The sequence below is a fragment of the Ostrea edulis genome, chromosome 3 (assembly GCF_947568905.1).
Source record: "Ostrea edulis chromosome 3, xbOstEdul1.1, whole genome shotgun sequence".
Classification (NCBI taxonomy): domain Eukaryota; kingdom Metazoa; phylum Mollusca; class Bivalvia; order Ostreida; family Ostreidae; genus Ostrea; species Ostrea edulis.
In genome coordinates, this window is record NC_079166.1 from 86,944,545 (window position 1) to 86,960,357 (window position 15,813).

General features: G+C 35.5%; 1 protein-coding gene across 1 annotated transcript in view; it reads left to right on the top strand.

Annotated features, from left to right (window-relative positions):
• LOC125656640 (uncharacterized) overlaps window positions 1-15,813 on the top strand; it is a 187,703-nt gene that overhangs the window by 123,767 nt on the left and 48,123 nt on the right. The window contains exon 6 of the mRNA XM_056159300.1: window positions 2,586-3,074. Within this exon, the coding sequence (XP_056015275.1) occupies window positions 2,586-3,074 (489 nt within the window). The remainder of the gene's footprint in view (window positions 1-2,585; window positions 3,075-15,813) is intronic.

Genomic DNA, 15,813 nt, shown 5'->3' on the forward strand with positions numbered 1-15,813 from the left:
AAATAGACAGATATTGTAAACCATTTATTCTTAAAGAGCAATGATTATTCCATTGTTTTGAATTATTTGTTGAAAAAAAAAAAAAAATTGGTACTAAATTTATCGTCCTATTTATGATAAACTACCCCTGTAACTATTTATTATATTGTGTTGCTGGTCCTATGTAATTACAACATGTACAAGATGTTGGGTAACTAATTAAAAAAAGATGTTTTACGAACAGGAATTTTTTGGGGGGTCCAAATCTTTATAATATTCTTGACTGTACTGTCAAAATGGTGATGTCTATCAAACATGGTACACGTTCTTTCTGTTGATTTGCTTTTTTAGAATAGAAATATATATTTGGGTGGACGTGGAATAAAAAAAACCTTAGGATGATCTAATTAACCCATTACCATTAAAAAATATGCATGTAAATATCTCAATGTAGATATCTAGATCTACAATATCCATTCAAGCATAACTGAAGTTGAACATGAAATGGATATCACAGACAGTATTTAAGCTGCAATGCAAATTCTTGATAATACTTAACTGTTTTTCATAAGTAAATCATAAATAGTATTAAAATAAAAGATGCAAAATTCAGCAAGCAGATGAAAAATGTTATTGAACCGGTCAATGCAACATATAGGATATAGTTATTCAGTTTCAACCGAACAACAAACATCGTCAATTCCGTAACAAAACAATTATTCAAAACTCGGAAACCGTTTCGTAATTAACCCAGCTATGTATGAACAGTAAGCATCGATGACAGCCGATCTTGTTATTCAATGGTTAGACGATGGGTGTGTTTCTTTACTTCAAATGCAGTGAAAACATCCAGCGCTAACAAATAAGTTATAATTACTGTTTCTTCCGCGTATTTACTCACTGAAATTGTGTGAACATTAGCTTCTCTGAAGTATGTCAAACCCTTTGACGGACTTTTCTGTGAAAATTCACGAGTAAACGAGGCAATACACCAGTTTCGAGATAGGAACTCTTCTGTATAGGAGGTGCATTTAGTGGAACTTTGAAAGCCTAAGTGGGACAGAGTGGATATGCAGCCAACGAGGAAGACGATGAAATGTATTAAAAGCGGCTTCTCTTTAAATATGCAAATGTGGGAAATACTAAATACTATCGAAAGAAATGTTTTACCGAAGAGGAAACATACAAACAATGTCATATTTGCAAGAAATATCTTGGATATGGTACTTATGACCAGCGAAATAAAGTGATGGGATAAGAATTCTATGTATTTAATTACTCGCTAAATACTTATCACTTACTTAGTTTGTGTATCAGTCGAATTCGGGTTATCAAACAGCGTATGAGAAACTTACTGAGTACATTCACTTACGCTGTGATGAATATCTGTCCCACTCCCGCGAGTAAGCAAATTCTTTCGCGCCTTACTATGTACGAGAGTTATCGAAAGGGAAATAACTCGGACGTATCTTGAAACCGGCGTATTGAAAAGGCATCCTGTATAAGATCTATATCGTTCGCCATGTTGTTTACATAAGTTGACGGAGTCTAAAAATATGTGACGTTCGTTGTCATCGGTGGGTGGGGCGTGAAAGAGTGAATCTCGCTCGCGCCGGTAAGTGAGAAAGTTTCCCAGTTTACTTTCGGAAGGTCGGTGGTCTCTTCCCAGTTACATTGTATTTGGGTTCTCTCTTCGACCAATAAAAACTAGGCGCCACCATATAACTGAAAAATTGTTGAGTGTGGCAGAAAACATCGAAACAAAGAAACAAAAAATAATTATGTCATGTTCTTCTGAACTTCGAATATGTCAAATATTAAAACTGATACTTATTAATAGACATTGTTTTAGTTTGCTTAATGATGTTGTGTAATTTTGTCCATGATGACAATTATACAAGGTGAGTCATATATACAAGGACATTTTAGTATTGAATAGCTATAATTCATTGGCCTGATTGTGCCATCTCCTTTATTGAAACAATACTATACGTTAAACACCTGCTCAGTATCACATGGTTACCATATACTGAAACATATACAAAACAAATGAGTTTCCACCATGAGGTGATTATTGTTTGAAGTTAGCAGCGTGGTCAACATGTGATAAAAGTTTTATAAACATCTAAATTTCCACTTGCACGCCTGAGATAAGTTGCAATTTTACCTTTGCAGGATATGCACATCTTCACGCTAATATCTTTGCCGATTCCATTAATACGGAATGTGAAGTAACGTAATGGAAACTAATTGCCCCAACATTTCTTAATGTGCTATAGCAATAGCTCAACACCTGAAGCAAGTATGATCCAAGTCATTCGTTTAAGTACCTACTATTTCATATTAGAAACATATCACGATATATAGTATCATAAACATTAGTAGTAAACATTATATTAATAAAAATCCTGTCAGGCTTACATGATACATGTGATGTAATGACATACTATCGTGTCGTGCTTGATATTAGTCTTCAAATACCTAGATGCATTCGAACACGATCCCTTAACGTGTTTGATTTGAAGACTCACCAACAGTAACTTTGGTTTATAAATTGTGACACAATATCAAGTAATTCATATTTATCTTTCTTTCCTCTGATACAGATATGATTGGATTCCTACCAGACAATCAGAAAGCCTTTCTGTACTCTTTGTTGTGTTATGACGACAACAAAATGAGCTGGAGCGACAGTGAGTTATGGTTGAAAACACTTGACACTATCCGAAAAGAACTCTTTGATGCCAAAAATGTGCTTATAGCACACATATATCATGATATTGATGAACTGATGAAAAAGAACTTAATACAAAATAACGATCAATATCTAGAAATTGTATCTAAAAATTACGCTGAGGATACCATGTACCAGCTCCAGAATAGCACACGCTCAAAATTCCCTAATGACAGTTACATGTTGACTTTGTTGTGTATGACCAAAGTGGGGGAGTACTGCAGGCCCGGGTATAGAGAATCAAAACATGTTTATTGTGGTGATGGTCTATACCCCTCCCTGGTGTACCGATTACAGATGGACATCCTCATTTACCAAACAATAGAGCACGAGGACGTACAGCGCACAGCGTCCTGGATATGTAAGTATAAATCATTGTCTGTAATAGTGTAAGATGTGTTATTATTTGTGATAGTTTAAGGATATGCATTACTATCTGTGATAGTTTAAGGATATACATTACTATATGTGATAGGTTAAGGAGATACATTACTATATGTGATAGTTCAAAGTGATACATCACTATCTATGATAGTTTAAAGAGGTGCATTACTATCTATGATAGTTTAGAAACATACATCGTTATCTATGATAGTTTAAAGAGATGCAAAGTTGTATGTGATAGTTTAAGAAGATAAGTCACATTATGCATCATTATATATTTAAGAAGAATATAATCTTCAAAATCAATTTTAAAAGAAACAGAAATGAGTTTGTCTTCCATAAATTGCGTTATCGATATTTTGAGATAATGAAATACCCAAGGCTTAATAATTCCATTATTGTAATTTGTATTTAGTAAATGCATAGTTTATAAAATTTGTAATATCCTTTATGCCCCAACTATACTTTTTTGGTGGCTTTAATGAATGATTAAAATATAATAATGAACGAAGTAATGTATATAAGAACGAGAGGAGCCCCCTCCCTCCAATTTAGGAGTATGAAGTTTGGGCATATTATTTTTTTGCCTCCCGTTTCTGCTTGTCAACGATGTGGAAGAAAAATTCTTCTCCGACAGTCCCTACAGTTTGAAAAACGATGCTGAGTTTCTGCGTACTATAATAAATCTTTCAGAAATAATCATCCAGCAGTAAGAATTAAATTGTATTTTAAATTGGCAGTCGCCATGTATTAATTCAGTGGCGACAGCCAAATAATCTATGTAGCGGTCACAAGTCAAAGTAAGTGGCGACTGAAGATAAAGTAAGTAGCAATCGCCAGTTAAATGAATATGAATTATATAACCTGGCTCCTATCGGCGTAACGTTGAACGTACAAGCTTAACGTTGCACGTGGAAGCTTGATGTTTACAGGCGTTTTAAATGTGTATTACAGAGTAATTATCTGCATGATTTGTATAAAGTAAAACTTATACGGTACCAATTTTGATGCACCAGGTGCGCATTTCGACAAATAATGTCTCTTCAGTGATGCTCAACCGAAATGTTTGAAATCTGAAATAACTATGAAGTTTTAGAGCTAAATATAGCCAAAAACAGCGTGCCAAAAAGTGTATAAGTAACACATAAAATCCATGTAGAACTGTGTTCACTATGTACCAGCTATACAGTAATTCACTGAATGTAAAATGAACATTACTAATCATACGTTAATGCTCAGTTGTGACGACAGCTAACCCATGCTACATTTCACTTCGTAAGAAATGGGACATTACAAAGTAATTGAGGACATTTATTCCTCAAGACGATTGGTTCACAACACAGAAAGCCCATCATTTCTTTCAGACAATCAAATTCGTCGCTTCCCCGGGTGGACAAATGGTCTTTTTCAAATGCATCAGTAAATATGAGTTTGTCACAATCTAATTAAAATCAGATCCTAGGATACGCTCACTATCGCTATAATAGGATATGACATAACCCCATTGAGAATCATGTCCACATGACATTTTGCTTGAAATATTCACGAGAACTATCAGCCAGTCAGATTGCGCCATGCAGACAATGATGGCTATTCAGACGGTTCTCGGCAATTCGTAAACAAGTTGCAGTAAGCCCTTTCCCACGAAGTTTATTGTACACTATAAAATTGTTGTTCTCACATAGGGGATTCTAAGCTTTCGCAGTAATGTCGAATCTCTTCCGTTCATACAAACACCAAGACGTACGATATAAAATACACCCAAATTAAATTAATTGTCAATTGCGATTTGTGTATGAATAGGGATGGGTATTATTTGAATAGTTTCAAGTAACGCTAGGAATATAAAGCCAGTCGGCGTAAACGGTGCATTGTGATGTCATTCAATTCTAACTGTGATGAGGGTTTTTTTTTGGTTTGAAACCAAACAATCACAGCCACTTTCATTGAATTGTGATCACCGACGACTTCATAGCCGACGTGCTGATTGGCTAACATAAAGTTCATCATGAACAATACCCCTAATCGGGTTATGTCATATATTCTTACTCAAAGTACACGGCGCATATCTAAAAAGTCTGATTTTAATTAGATTGAGTTTGTCATTTAATTTCAAATATCGACCTCAAAAACTGAAAATGATGAAATGAAAGGAGGATATCGTATCCCCGGGAATATTCTTCCATTGTTTCACATAAATATTGAAATATAAAACAGACCTTGAAATATGCTGTTACAACACTTACACCGTTCGAAACGAGCTATGTACAGCTCGACAGACGGACAATTTACATGGACTTATGAACAGTATTCACAGAACGCTCTCTGATTAACACGGATTGATGAACGGTTTACACGGAACGATAGATGTACATAAACAAGGTTTACGAGGTTTGCATGGTATTGACCCCATTACATATTGATTTAAATATAAAAAGCATGCCATGATAATCTTGAGATTAAAAATCATAATGATTTACTTCAAAAAACATTTTACATGATCGACGTGGTAAATAGTTTTTTTTTCTTCATCACCAATAAATAGACTGATCGATAAAACAAGTTTAGTAACAGCTACTTTTCCGTCTGGCGAATTCTATGTTTACTAGGGCGTTTTTATATGTCCAAACGTATATCGTTGAGCGATGTGCTTTGTTTCCGAAAGCAAACTGTGTCCTTTTCATTTAGATGGGTTATAAATTCATTTGAACTGGATTTTAGTTTAATTTGGGTAGACAGATTTTATTTGGACGGATCATTTTTCGTAAGGATGAAAAAGTGCGAATACCATAGAGAGATAGAGTCAGCTATACATTGAATGAGTGTGTAGACGGAAGGTTGTGTGTTATACAATTCTACATTGAAATGGATTAATGATAAATATGATATAATAATGATACAACAGGAGATGCTTACTCTTACTAGACACCTGATTCCACCCCTGGTGTATCCAGAGATCCGTGTTTGCAAACTATATATTTTGCATTAGTTATAGGAGTTATGAGATTGATCACTGTTCGTTACCTTCACCTCTCATATAGCGCCATATATGAATAAATTACTCTAAGGTGCTTTTAAAGAGAGGAATACATCAATAAAACATTTAAATGAAATCAAATGACAGTATAACATAAAATTTCATATCTGTAAAATATATAGAAATATTAAAATCAATAGCTTTTTGGTGTTGATAGTTAAAATACTCACACCTTTATACATGTTATATTCTAAACAAGAGGCCACATCGCTCACCTGAGCTACCTGGCCCATATTTCAAGATTGTCCTTATATACGCATGTAAAACCTTGATCCATATTATGGTCCCGGTTTACTTCCGAGAACGATGCTATTTACAATTTAGAATTTGCACTATATCAGGAACCCTTCATGTAAATGTAAAATCCTTCGACCAAATGGTTCTTGAGAAGAAGATTTCAAAAGAGTTTTTCTTATGCATTTGTATGCATAACTTTGATCCCTTTATCTTACCTCCGAATGCCATGCTTTTTAAAAGAACTTAAATCTGCACTATGCAAGGAAGCTTTCATGTAAATATGTACTTCCCAGGCCCAGTGGATTTTGAGAAGAAGATTTTCAAATTCTTTCCATATATATTCGCATGTAAAAATTTTAGTCTCTGTTATGGCCCCAACCAAACTCCTGCGGTCATCAGTTTACCAAACGTGAATCTACATTATGTGAGGAAGATGTTATGTAAATTTCAGCTCTTCTGGCTCAAGAGTTCTTGAGAGGAAGATTTATAAATAACCTCACCCAGTTTTTGCATTTTTTGAAGAAAAAAAATATGTTCCCTTTGATAGGGGCATGATCGTTGAATCCCCTTCACCCAAGGATGATTTATGCCAAATTCATTTGAAATTGGCCCAGTGGCTCTGGAAAAAAAGATATCTAAATGTCGTCAGTTTATTTTTACTATTTTGCTATTATCTCCCAATGCAAAAGAGTGTGCTTCTTCATTTGAACAAACTTGAATTCCTCTCACCCAAGGATGCTTTGTGCCAAGTGTAGTTGACATTTGCTCAGTGGTTCTGAAAAAAGATTTAATTTTTTTTTAATGTGTACTATTGTTTTGCTAGTATCTCTCCTTGGAGAAAGGCTTGGCCCTTCATTTGAACAAACGTGAATCTCCACCCAAGGATGCTGTGTGCCAAGTTTTGTTGAATTTGACCCTCTGGTTCAGGAGATGAAGATTTTCAAAGGTTTTAGTGTATTCTAATTATTTTTGCTATGAATCCCCCCCGCCCCCCCCGAGGAAGGGCTTAGCCCTTAATTTGAACAAACCTGAATCCCCTTTACCGAAGGATGTTTAGTGCCAAGTTTAGTTGACATTAGCCAAGAGGTTCTGGAGGAGATTTTTGAAAGTCGTCAATGTATTTTACTATTTCACTATTATCTCCCCATGAAAAGGGGCATGATCCTTTCTTTGAACAAACCTGAATTCCCGTCAAGGATGCTTTGTGCCAAGTTTCGTTGAAATTGGCCGACTGGTTCTGGAGAAGATTTTTAAAAGTTGTCAATATATTTTCTCTTCGAAAGGAGAGTGACCCTTCATGTGAACAAACCTGAATAACCTCCAACCAAAGATCTTTTTTGCTAAATTTGGATGAAATTGACAGAAGTTTAGGAGAAGATTTTTAATGTTCTTAACATATTTTTACTATTTTGCAATTATCTCTCTTAACATATTTTTACTATTTTGCAATTATCTCCCTACTATTTTGCAATTATCTCCCTTTCGAAAGTGGGATGACCCTTCATTTTATCAGCTATTTATCGGTATCCTGAGGATGATTGTTGAAATCGAAAATATAAAGTGGGAAAGAACCGATTGAAACAGAACCAATAAAAACTAATGCCAACTTTACTTTATTATTTGTTTTACTGGATTTTTGTTGTTGAAAATTGGGTTGGAGGTTCGAAATAGAAATAAAAAATATAAATTGAAGCAGTCAGTCCAAAGCAAAAAATAAAAATAAAACGTCACTGCCCTATAGCTGTTGATATAAAATAACTTGTTTATATACATGCCACCATTTAATTGATATATAGATCGTTTTTATTGTGGAGCAATTTCATTGAAATTTCCTCTGTCATAGGTTTTGTTAAATTCTTAATTTTTATCTGTCTTTTACGTGTACTTTTATTTAGAAACAAACTGAAATATCTATAGTGATATCTCAGGTTATGCCAATGAAATATTACGGTGATAATGTGTGTACCCAAAGTCTTGCAAACCTGGAACATAACAGTGGAATATTTCTTGAGGTTCGGCTCTGCTGGATTGCCATCACTCCAAATATCCAGCCGAGCTGACTATAAGCTGAAATTACGTAACACTGATGTCCACTCCAATGTCACCCTCACCATAACATTTCATAACAGCCACATAACTGCCCATCTTGTTATTGGCATCATTGACAGAGAAAGTCAGATTCACTTTTTAGATTTATGACTTTGACGTTTTACCATTATGGTCAACAGTAACGATCTTGAATCATGATCAAAATGCCTCATACCATGGGGGCTGGCATCTTGGCGCAACAGTTTCATTTTCCAGCTGAATATCGTCATAAGTTCCAATGTCTATGATGGGATGGTGCCTGTGGAATCAAGCAATGCCATGTCTCTTTTTATAAGTACTCCTATTAGTCTAGTTTCCGTACCCGTCACTAATTCATCACCCCAAACGAGTGATCAATGAGTGGAGGGCACGGGAACTAGACAGACGATTTATTTTTTTCTCATTCTACAAGGAACAGTCGGCGGAAGAAATTTTAAAAAAAATTATGAATGGGTACTTTTATTAGCCGAGTTGCAACGACTTGCAAATATTTGGTTTCCGGATATCTCAGAAAGTTTAAATCCAAATCAAATGATACTTGAAGATATTGTTATGTACCAGCTTGAATCAAATAAAATTTGGATATATTGTTGGATACCAGCAAAGCAATGCCCCTGTTGATTTTGGAGAACAAAGGTTAAGGTCACAGTTACCAAATATAGATTGAAAACTTCAGAAATATTTGATTTCCGGATGATAACTCAGAAAGCTTAAATCCGAATCAAATGATACTTGAAGATATTGTTATGTACCAGGTAAGGTAAGGTAGACCCCTATTGACTTTGGAGAAAATAGGTCAAAGGTTAAGGTCACAGTGACCGAAAATAGATTTAAAATTCCAAATGGATTTTGGTTTCCGGAAGATAACTCGAAAATTGTTGATTTTGGAGAACAAAGGTCAAGGTCACAGTGACCGAATATCAATTGAAAACTTCAGACAAATATGGTTTCTGGACAGTAACTCGTAAAGTTTAAAACTGAATTAGTTCTTCACAATTATAAATACACCACGTCATTCCTGGCTTTACAATGTATCCCATGCAACTTGGCTCATGCACCCCTGGGTGCATATACTGATTCTTTTTAATTTCATTTTTGTCTGAATTTGTGTCGGCACTCCCGTAAAACAGATATTTAAACAAAGTTGGCCCAAGGTGATGTTGATGACCTTATCAACATCTCTATTTCATGAAATTGGTAAAATAGTCTAGCAGGAGACCTCACCCTTTGGTGGGGGTACCCAAACCCGAAGTACAACATTTGTCCTCATAGATTAAATATTTCTTTGGTATCTTTAGATAATGGAAATCCATGATTATATTGAGAGAAATCGGTGTGATTTATCATATTTAAATTTTTGTAAACATAACCCATAAAAATGAATTTTCATTTATGGTCCATAGTCTATATGTTGATCACCAAAAAAACTCCCCAATTATATTATTTCGTAATATTAAGGAGTATAAATGAAAACATCATTTTGTACATTTATTTAGCATCTTTACATTGTACTTTTTCAACTTAAACGTTAATACTATTTTAAGAAATTGAATTTCGTTTTGAAAGTCGCAATTTACAAAAATGCCTCTAAAATGCTAGTTCCTGAAGATACTGCATTCAAAAAAGTTTTAGAAATTGTCTGGATATCGATTACTTGCTATCAGATCATCGGTTGTGAAATTAATTTGAATGAATCCAGATCACTCTTAATCACCCCTCTCCCCAACCACCAAAAAATCATAAAAATATTACTTTTCGAAATATATAATCATATTTCTCAACTATCTTAACAAAATACAGTATCATTAGATTATTCGATAACATCGTGCAAAAAATTAATCTTAAGCATTGGAACCATGCACTAAAGATCTTCAGTTTACATAGTATCATTCCTTCAACTACATTTGCAATTTGTGTGGTAGTTACCGTTTCCTCTCAGGAAAGTAATACGTTATATGTGATTATTGATGCCTTTTTAAAGTAAACCACTTGAGCCTGTGTAATACCCATCATGTAACATACTGGAGCTGAACTCAAAAGAAACTAAACGGAGAATACTATTCTCCAGCAGAGATACGTCTTGAGGACCAGAGGGAACTTTAGACTCCCTACTGTATGAAGCGATTGGTTGGTTGATTGTTGAAAAGCTGTACAAAGAAGTTGGTGATGTTCCTACTGGTGCTAGATACTTACATGTATCAATAGCATGTGATATTATGACTCTGTCAACAAATATCATGTCTCTAAAGCATATGGGTTTAGCGGTCTACTCACCTTACATTTTTGGAAGTCGCGGCTTAAGAGATATTCTCTACAGTGTGGGATCCTGCATATCTTACACAGAGTTGCGAACATTTCTGAAATCAGCAGCTCTTCATGTTGACAGACAGCAGCGTACTGACAATTCATATATCCCACCGAAGCTTGTCCCAGCCAATTCCGGAGGAAGGTAGCTGACAACTGGGATCATAATGAGCATATGATTGATGGGAAAAAGGACCATCCATGCAATGACCAGCTTACTTCTTCAACGTACCTCACATACAGCAAAAGACCATGAACAACACATCCAAAGAGCAACTGAAAAGCCCTTTGACATAAACAAACTGAAAGGTTACGTTTGTTTCTAAATCTTCAGTCTAATAATTTTCAAATCACAGGATAAAGTGGTCGAATGTTTTATATTCTGTCACAGACGGAGATCTAACAAAGACCAATATGTATAAGAAACCTGCATCTATACCTCAATACAATTTTTTCTACTCCCATATATGCTAACCAATGAATGATTCAACAGAGGTCAAAGAAGCGAAAACTACAGAGCTGTTGTCTAATATGGGGAGAGGTGGCACTTTTCATGAATCACCTGATCAGTTTCCTGTATGGATGATATTTCAGAAAATATTGTCAAAATGTAAAGACAACATACTTCCAGTATCTCAATTAACTTACAATTCTATTATCATGGCATTCTCCTCGGACCCATCTATAATGTGTACAGTGATGTTACGTTTGAATGAAGCTGTAAACTTCATGGTACAAAGTATCTGTCTTTCTGCTTTGATATGTGGCTCTATACTAAAGCTTCAAAAATAAAATGATCTAATCCACAAAAACTTGAAAGCATTATTCTTGTTCAGGGAGGCATGCGCTTTCTTATGTTGGTTATATCTTGAATTGGTTAAATGTATGGTGATGCTGGGCTGTTAAATCTACTTGTTGATTCTGGAGTATTTGCATCAAGAACAGTGGATCACATGTTGTCGGGCAAGGACTTTGGTGGGGTCCTGTATGGTCTGAAGTTGTTGGAAGATACTCTTAGTGCACATTTTTGCAGCAGTTCCATGCATGGTGTGAGAACACAAACCACCACATCCCCGACAGGCTATCTGAGAGCCTCACATAATTTGAATCTGCATTCTTAAACTTAGAGAAAGTCTATAAACTAAAACTGGAACTTTGCACTCTGCTGAATGACCAAGTGCTCCCAATAATTGAGGAGTTTCGCAAGAAAAGGGCGGTCTACATCAAACACCGTCCTATAATGGGATGATATACTACTCAGAGTGCTATTAACTCTGAACATTACGTCTATGCTCTGAAATTATTCAGAAGTGCATCTAGAATAGGCTTGTGGAATGTCCAGGACTCAGCAAAGGCATAATTTCTTCCTCTGTAATTTGCCGCAAACAGGAGAAACTGCGCATGTTACCTACATGTGTCTCTGCTCCAGGGGAGGTATTTGCCACATGAGATAGCCCCAGGATTTGCCAATACTGGGGGTATAATCAAGTTCTTAATGGTGGTTGGCTAGCTTATGCACTGGATCAACACAAAACCAAGATTTGAAGAGGTCTGGGGGGATCAATGGTCTTACAGTGCAAAACAGAGCATTATTCTAGTAATGAAACACTGACACCTAGACTGATGACACAGTAGAAAGCAGTACCATAACTACTTAATCTTGCAGTTTGTGAGTGTTCTGAGGGGTCATACAACTTGACCTGTTCATGTTTCAACCTAAATCAACCATGTACATGTGCATGCGACGGTGAAACTGCTTCAGATGGGGATGACATGTGTTTGAATACCCTGCCAAAGGAAGCTTACGCGAATATTGACAGTAAACATCGCTAAAACGCATCAAATATGCGTATGGCCGAGTTGTAGTTTGGAAAATTATGAACGCTTGCATTCACCAAGTAAAAACCTGCAAATATTTAATATAGTTTATAAGTATGAAGCTTTGAATGGCCGCAATATGTATTTAGTGTGATAATGACCTTGACCTTTGGATTTCAACAACAACATGAATCTTGAATATCATCAGGTTTTGAAGTCTGATGGACATGCACCAGTAAGTACATGTATAAAAGTTAGAGATAGGCTCAAATCTACAGTATATAGTGAAAAAGAGACTTTTTGACCTAAAAATGGAAACCTTCTTTTGGGTGTGATCAAAATATGCAAGTCTGACAAAGACGCACAAAGTAGTATGACAGTTAGAGACCGGACAAGCTCAAATCTTTGGTATTTAGTGACAAAGTGACCTTGACCTAAAAATAAAAAGAAACCTTTTTCTTCTGGATGTGATCATGTTATGTAAGTTTCACAAAGATGCCTCTAGTAGTATGAACGTTAGAGACCGGGCAACCTGAAATTGATGGCATTTAGTGACAAAGTGAACTTGACCTGTGACCTTTTGACCTCCAAATAAATAGGAATTTTACTCCGTTGGATGTGATAATGTTATGTAAGTTTCACAAAGATGCCCCTAGTAGTATGAAAGTTACAGACCGGAAAAGCAGAAATTTATGGCATTCAGTGTCAGTGACCTTGACCTCTGACCTTTTGACTTCAAAATATTTAGGAACCTTCCTCTTTTGGATTTGATCATGTTATGTAAGTCTCACAAAGATGCACCAAAAAGTATGAAAGTTAGAGACCAGACAAGCTAATTGTGGACGCCGCCCGCCCGCCTGACTTGACGCCCATCCTTCACCCATTTAAAAGCCGAGATTTGCCACTCAACTTGGCTAACAAAGATGATTGATTACCTATATGTAAAAAGTATTTAGTTATTTTACTAACACTGTGTTACAGAGTAAAGTTTACTGGTAAATCATTTTGAAATGATATGGTACTTAGAATTATGATGTACATATACGTGAGACAAACATAGTCATTCACAGATAGCTGACCTTTATTTTCAAGTTTGTTATTTACTGATTAGCACTATTTTCGATAATTAAAATGTTAAATCGTGATTTTTTGTTTGTTAATTTTTACTGAGAAAATACAATCAAAATTCTTTTGTGACTCAATTAAAATCAAATTTGCATTTTTCTATGTAAGGGGTGGGACAGTTTAAGATGGGTTGATCTTCATGTGACTTTTCAATATAATGATTAAAAGTGCAAAATCTGTATTAATTTCCCTTCGATATAGTTAAACTTAATCAATAAGCAAAGAAAATGAGTAAGTTGCCACATTTTTAAAGATGTCAGACTTAAAAAACGGAAGTATAAGTTAACATCAGAAAATCACACATTTTCGTTATACAGAATAATTAAAATATGTGAACACTTGCTGAAATGACAAATTTTGATTGTCAACAGTTAAAATAAAATGTTAATTCATAAATATGTATAAATTAATTGTGGATATTAGGAAAATCCTGTATAATAGACATATAGTAGAAGGAAAGCCAGCACAGGAGTTATTGCCCTTGACAAAATGTTTTTAATTGCAAAGAATTGATTATCTATGGAAAATATAAACTTTTTCATAATCAATAGTTTACCTTTTTTTTTATGCAGGAAATAAAATCCCTTTGAAAGATAAATTTCTATCACGGGCAAAGTTTAATTCTATAAAGATTTTTGCAAAAACCTATGACATCACAGAGAGGATCGATTAACCTTAAATTGTCTTGTAGGAATTAAACAAGAGGCCCATGGGCCATATCGCTCACCTGAATCACCTTAGCCCATATCTGAAGACTTTCCATATATATTTGCATGTAAAACCCTATTATGGCCCCAACTACCCCTGGAGGCCACACTTTTTGCAAACTTGAATCTACACTACGTCAAAGAGCTTTCATGTAAATGTCAACTTCTTTGGCCCAATGGTTCTTGAGAAGAAGATTTTTAAAGATTTTCCCTATATTTGTTTGTAAAACTTTGCCCCCCCCCCACACTTGTGGCCCCATCCTACCCCTGGGGGCCATGAATTGAACAAACTTGAATCTGCACTATGTCAGAAAGTTTTCTTGTAAATATCAGCTTTTCTGACTCAGTGGTTATTGAGAAGAAGATTTTAACTATATATTTGTATGTAAAACTTTGATCCCCCTTGTGGCCGCGTCCTACCTCCGGGGGCTATGATTTGAAGAAACTTGAATCTGCACTATGTCAAAAAGTTTTCATGTAAAAATCAGCTTTTCTGGCTCAGTGGTTCTTGAGAAGAATATTTCTAAAGATTTTTCCTATATATTTGTATGTAAGTCTTTGATCCCCTATTGTGGCCCCATCGAACCCCCGGGGCCCATGGTTTGAACAAACGTGAATCTGCATTATGTCAGAAAGCTTTCATATAAATCTCAGCTGGTCTGGCTTAGTGGTTCTTGAGAAGATTATTAAAGTTTCCCCCTATATATTTGTATGTAAAACTTTGATACCCCCTTATGGCCCCATCCTACCCCCGGGAACCATGATTTGAACAAACTTGAATCTGCATTATGTCAGAACGTTTTCATGTAAAAAAAAAAATCAGGTTTTCTGGCTCAGTGGTTCTTAAGAAGAAGATTTTAAAAGATTTGTCCGATATAAACACAGATGAAATATGGTTTCCCCTATTGTGGCCCCACCCGAACTCTGGGGGCCATGATATGAACAACTTGAATCTGCATTATGTCAGGAAGCTTCCATGTAAATTTGAACTCATCTGGCTCAATGGTTTTTGAGAAGAAGATTTTTAAAGATTTTTCCTATATAAATACATATAAAATATGGTTTCCCCTATTGTGGCCTCACCCGACCCCTGGGGGCTATGCTATGGACAAACTTGAATCTGCATTATGTCAGAAAACTTCCATGTAAATTTGAACTCTTCTGGCTCAATGGTTCTTGAGAAGATTTTTTAAAAGATTTTTCCTATATAAAATATGATTTCACTTAGTGTGGCCCCAACCGACCCCCCCCCCCCCCCCCGGAGGGGGGGGGGGGGTGATATGAACAAATCTGAATCTGCACTATGTCATAAAGCTTTCATGTAAATTTGAACTCTTCTTGCTCAATGGTACTTGAGAAGAAGATTTTTAAAGATTTTTCCTATATACACACATAAAATA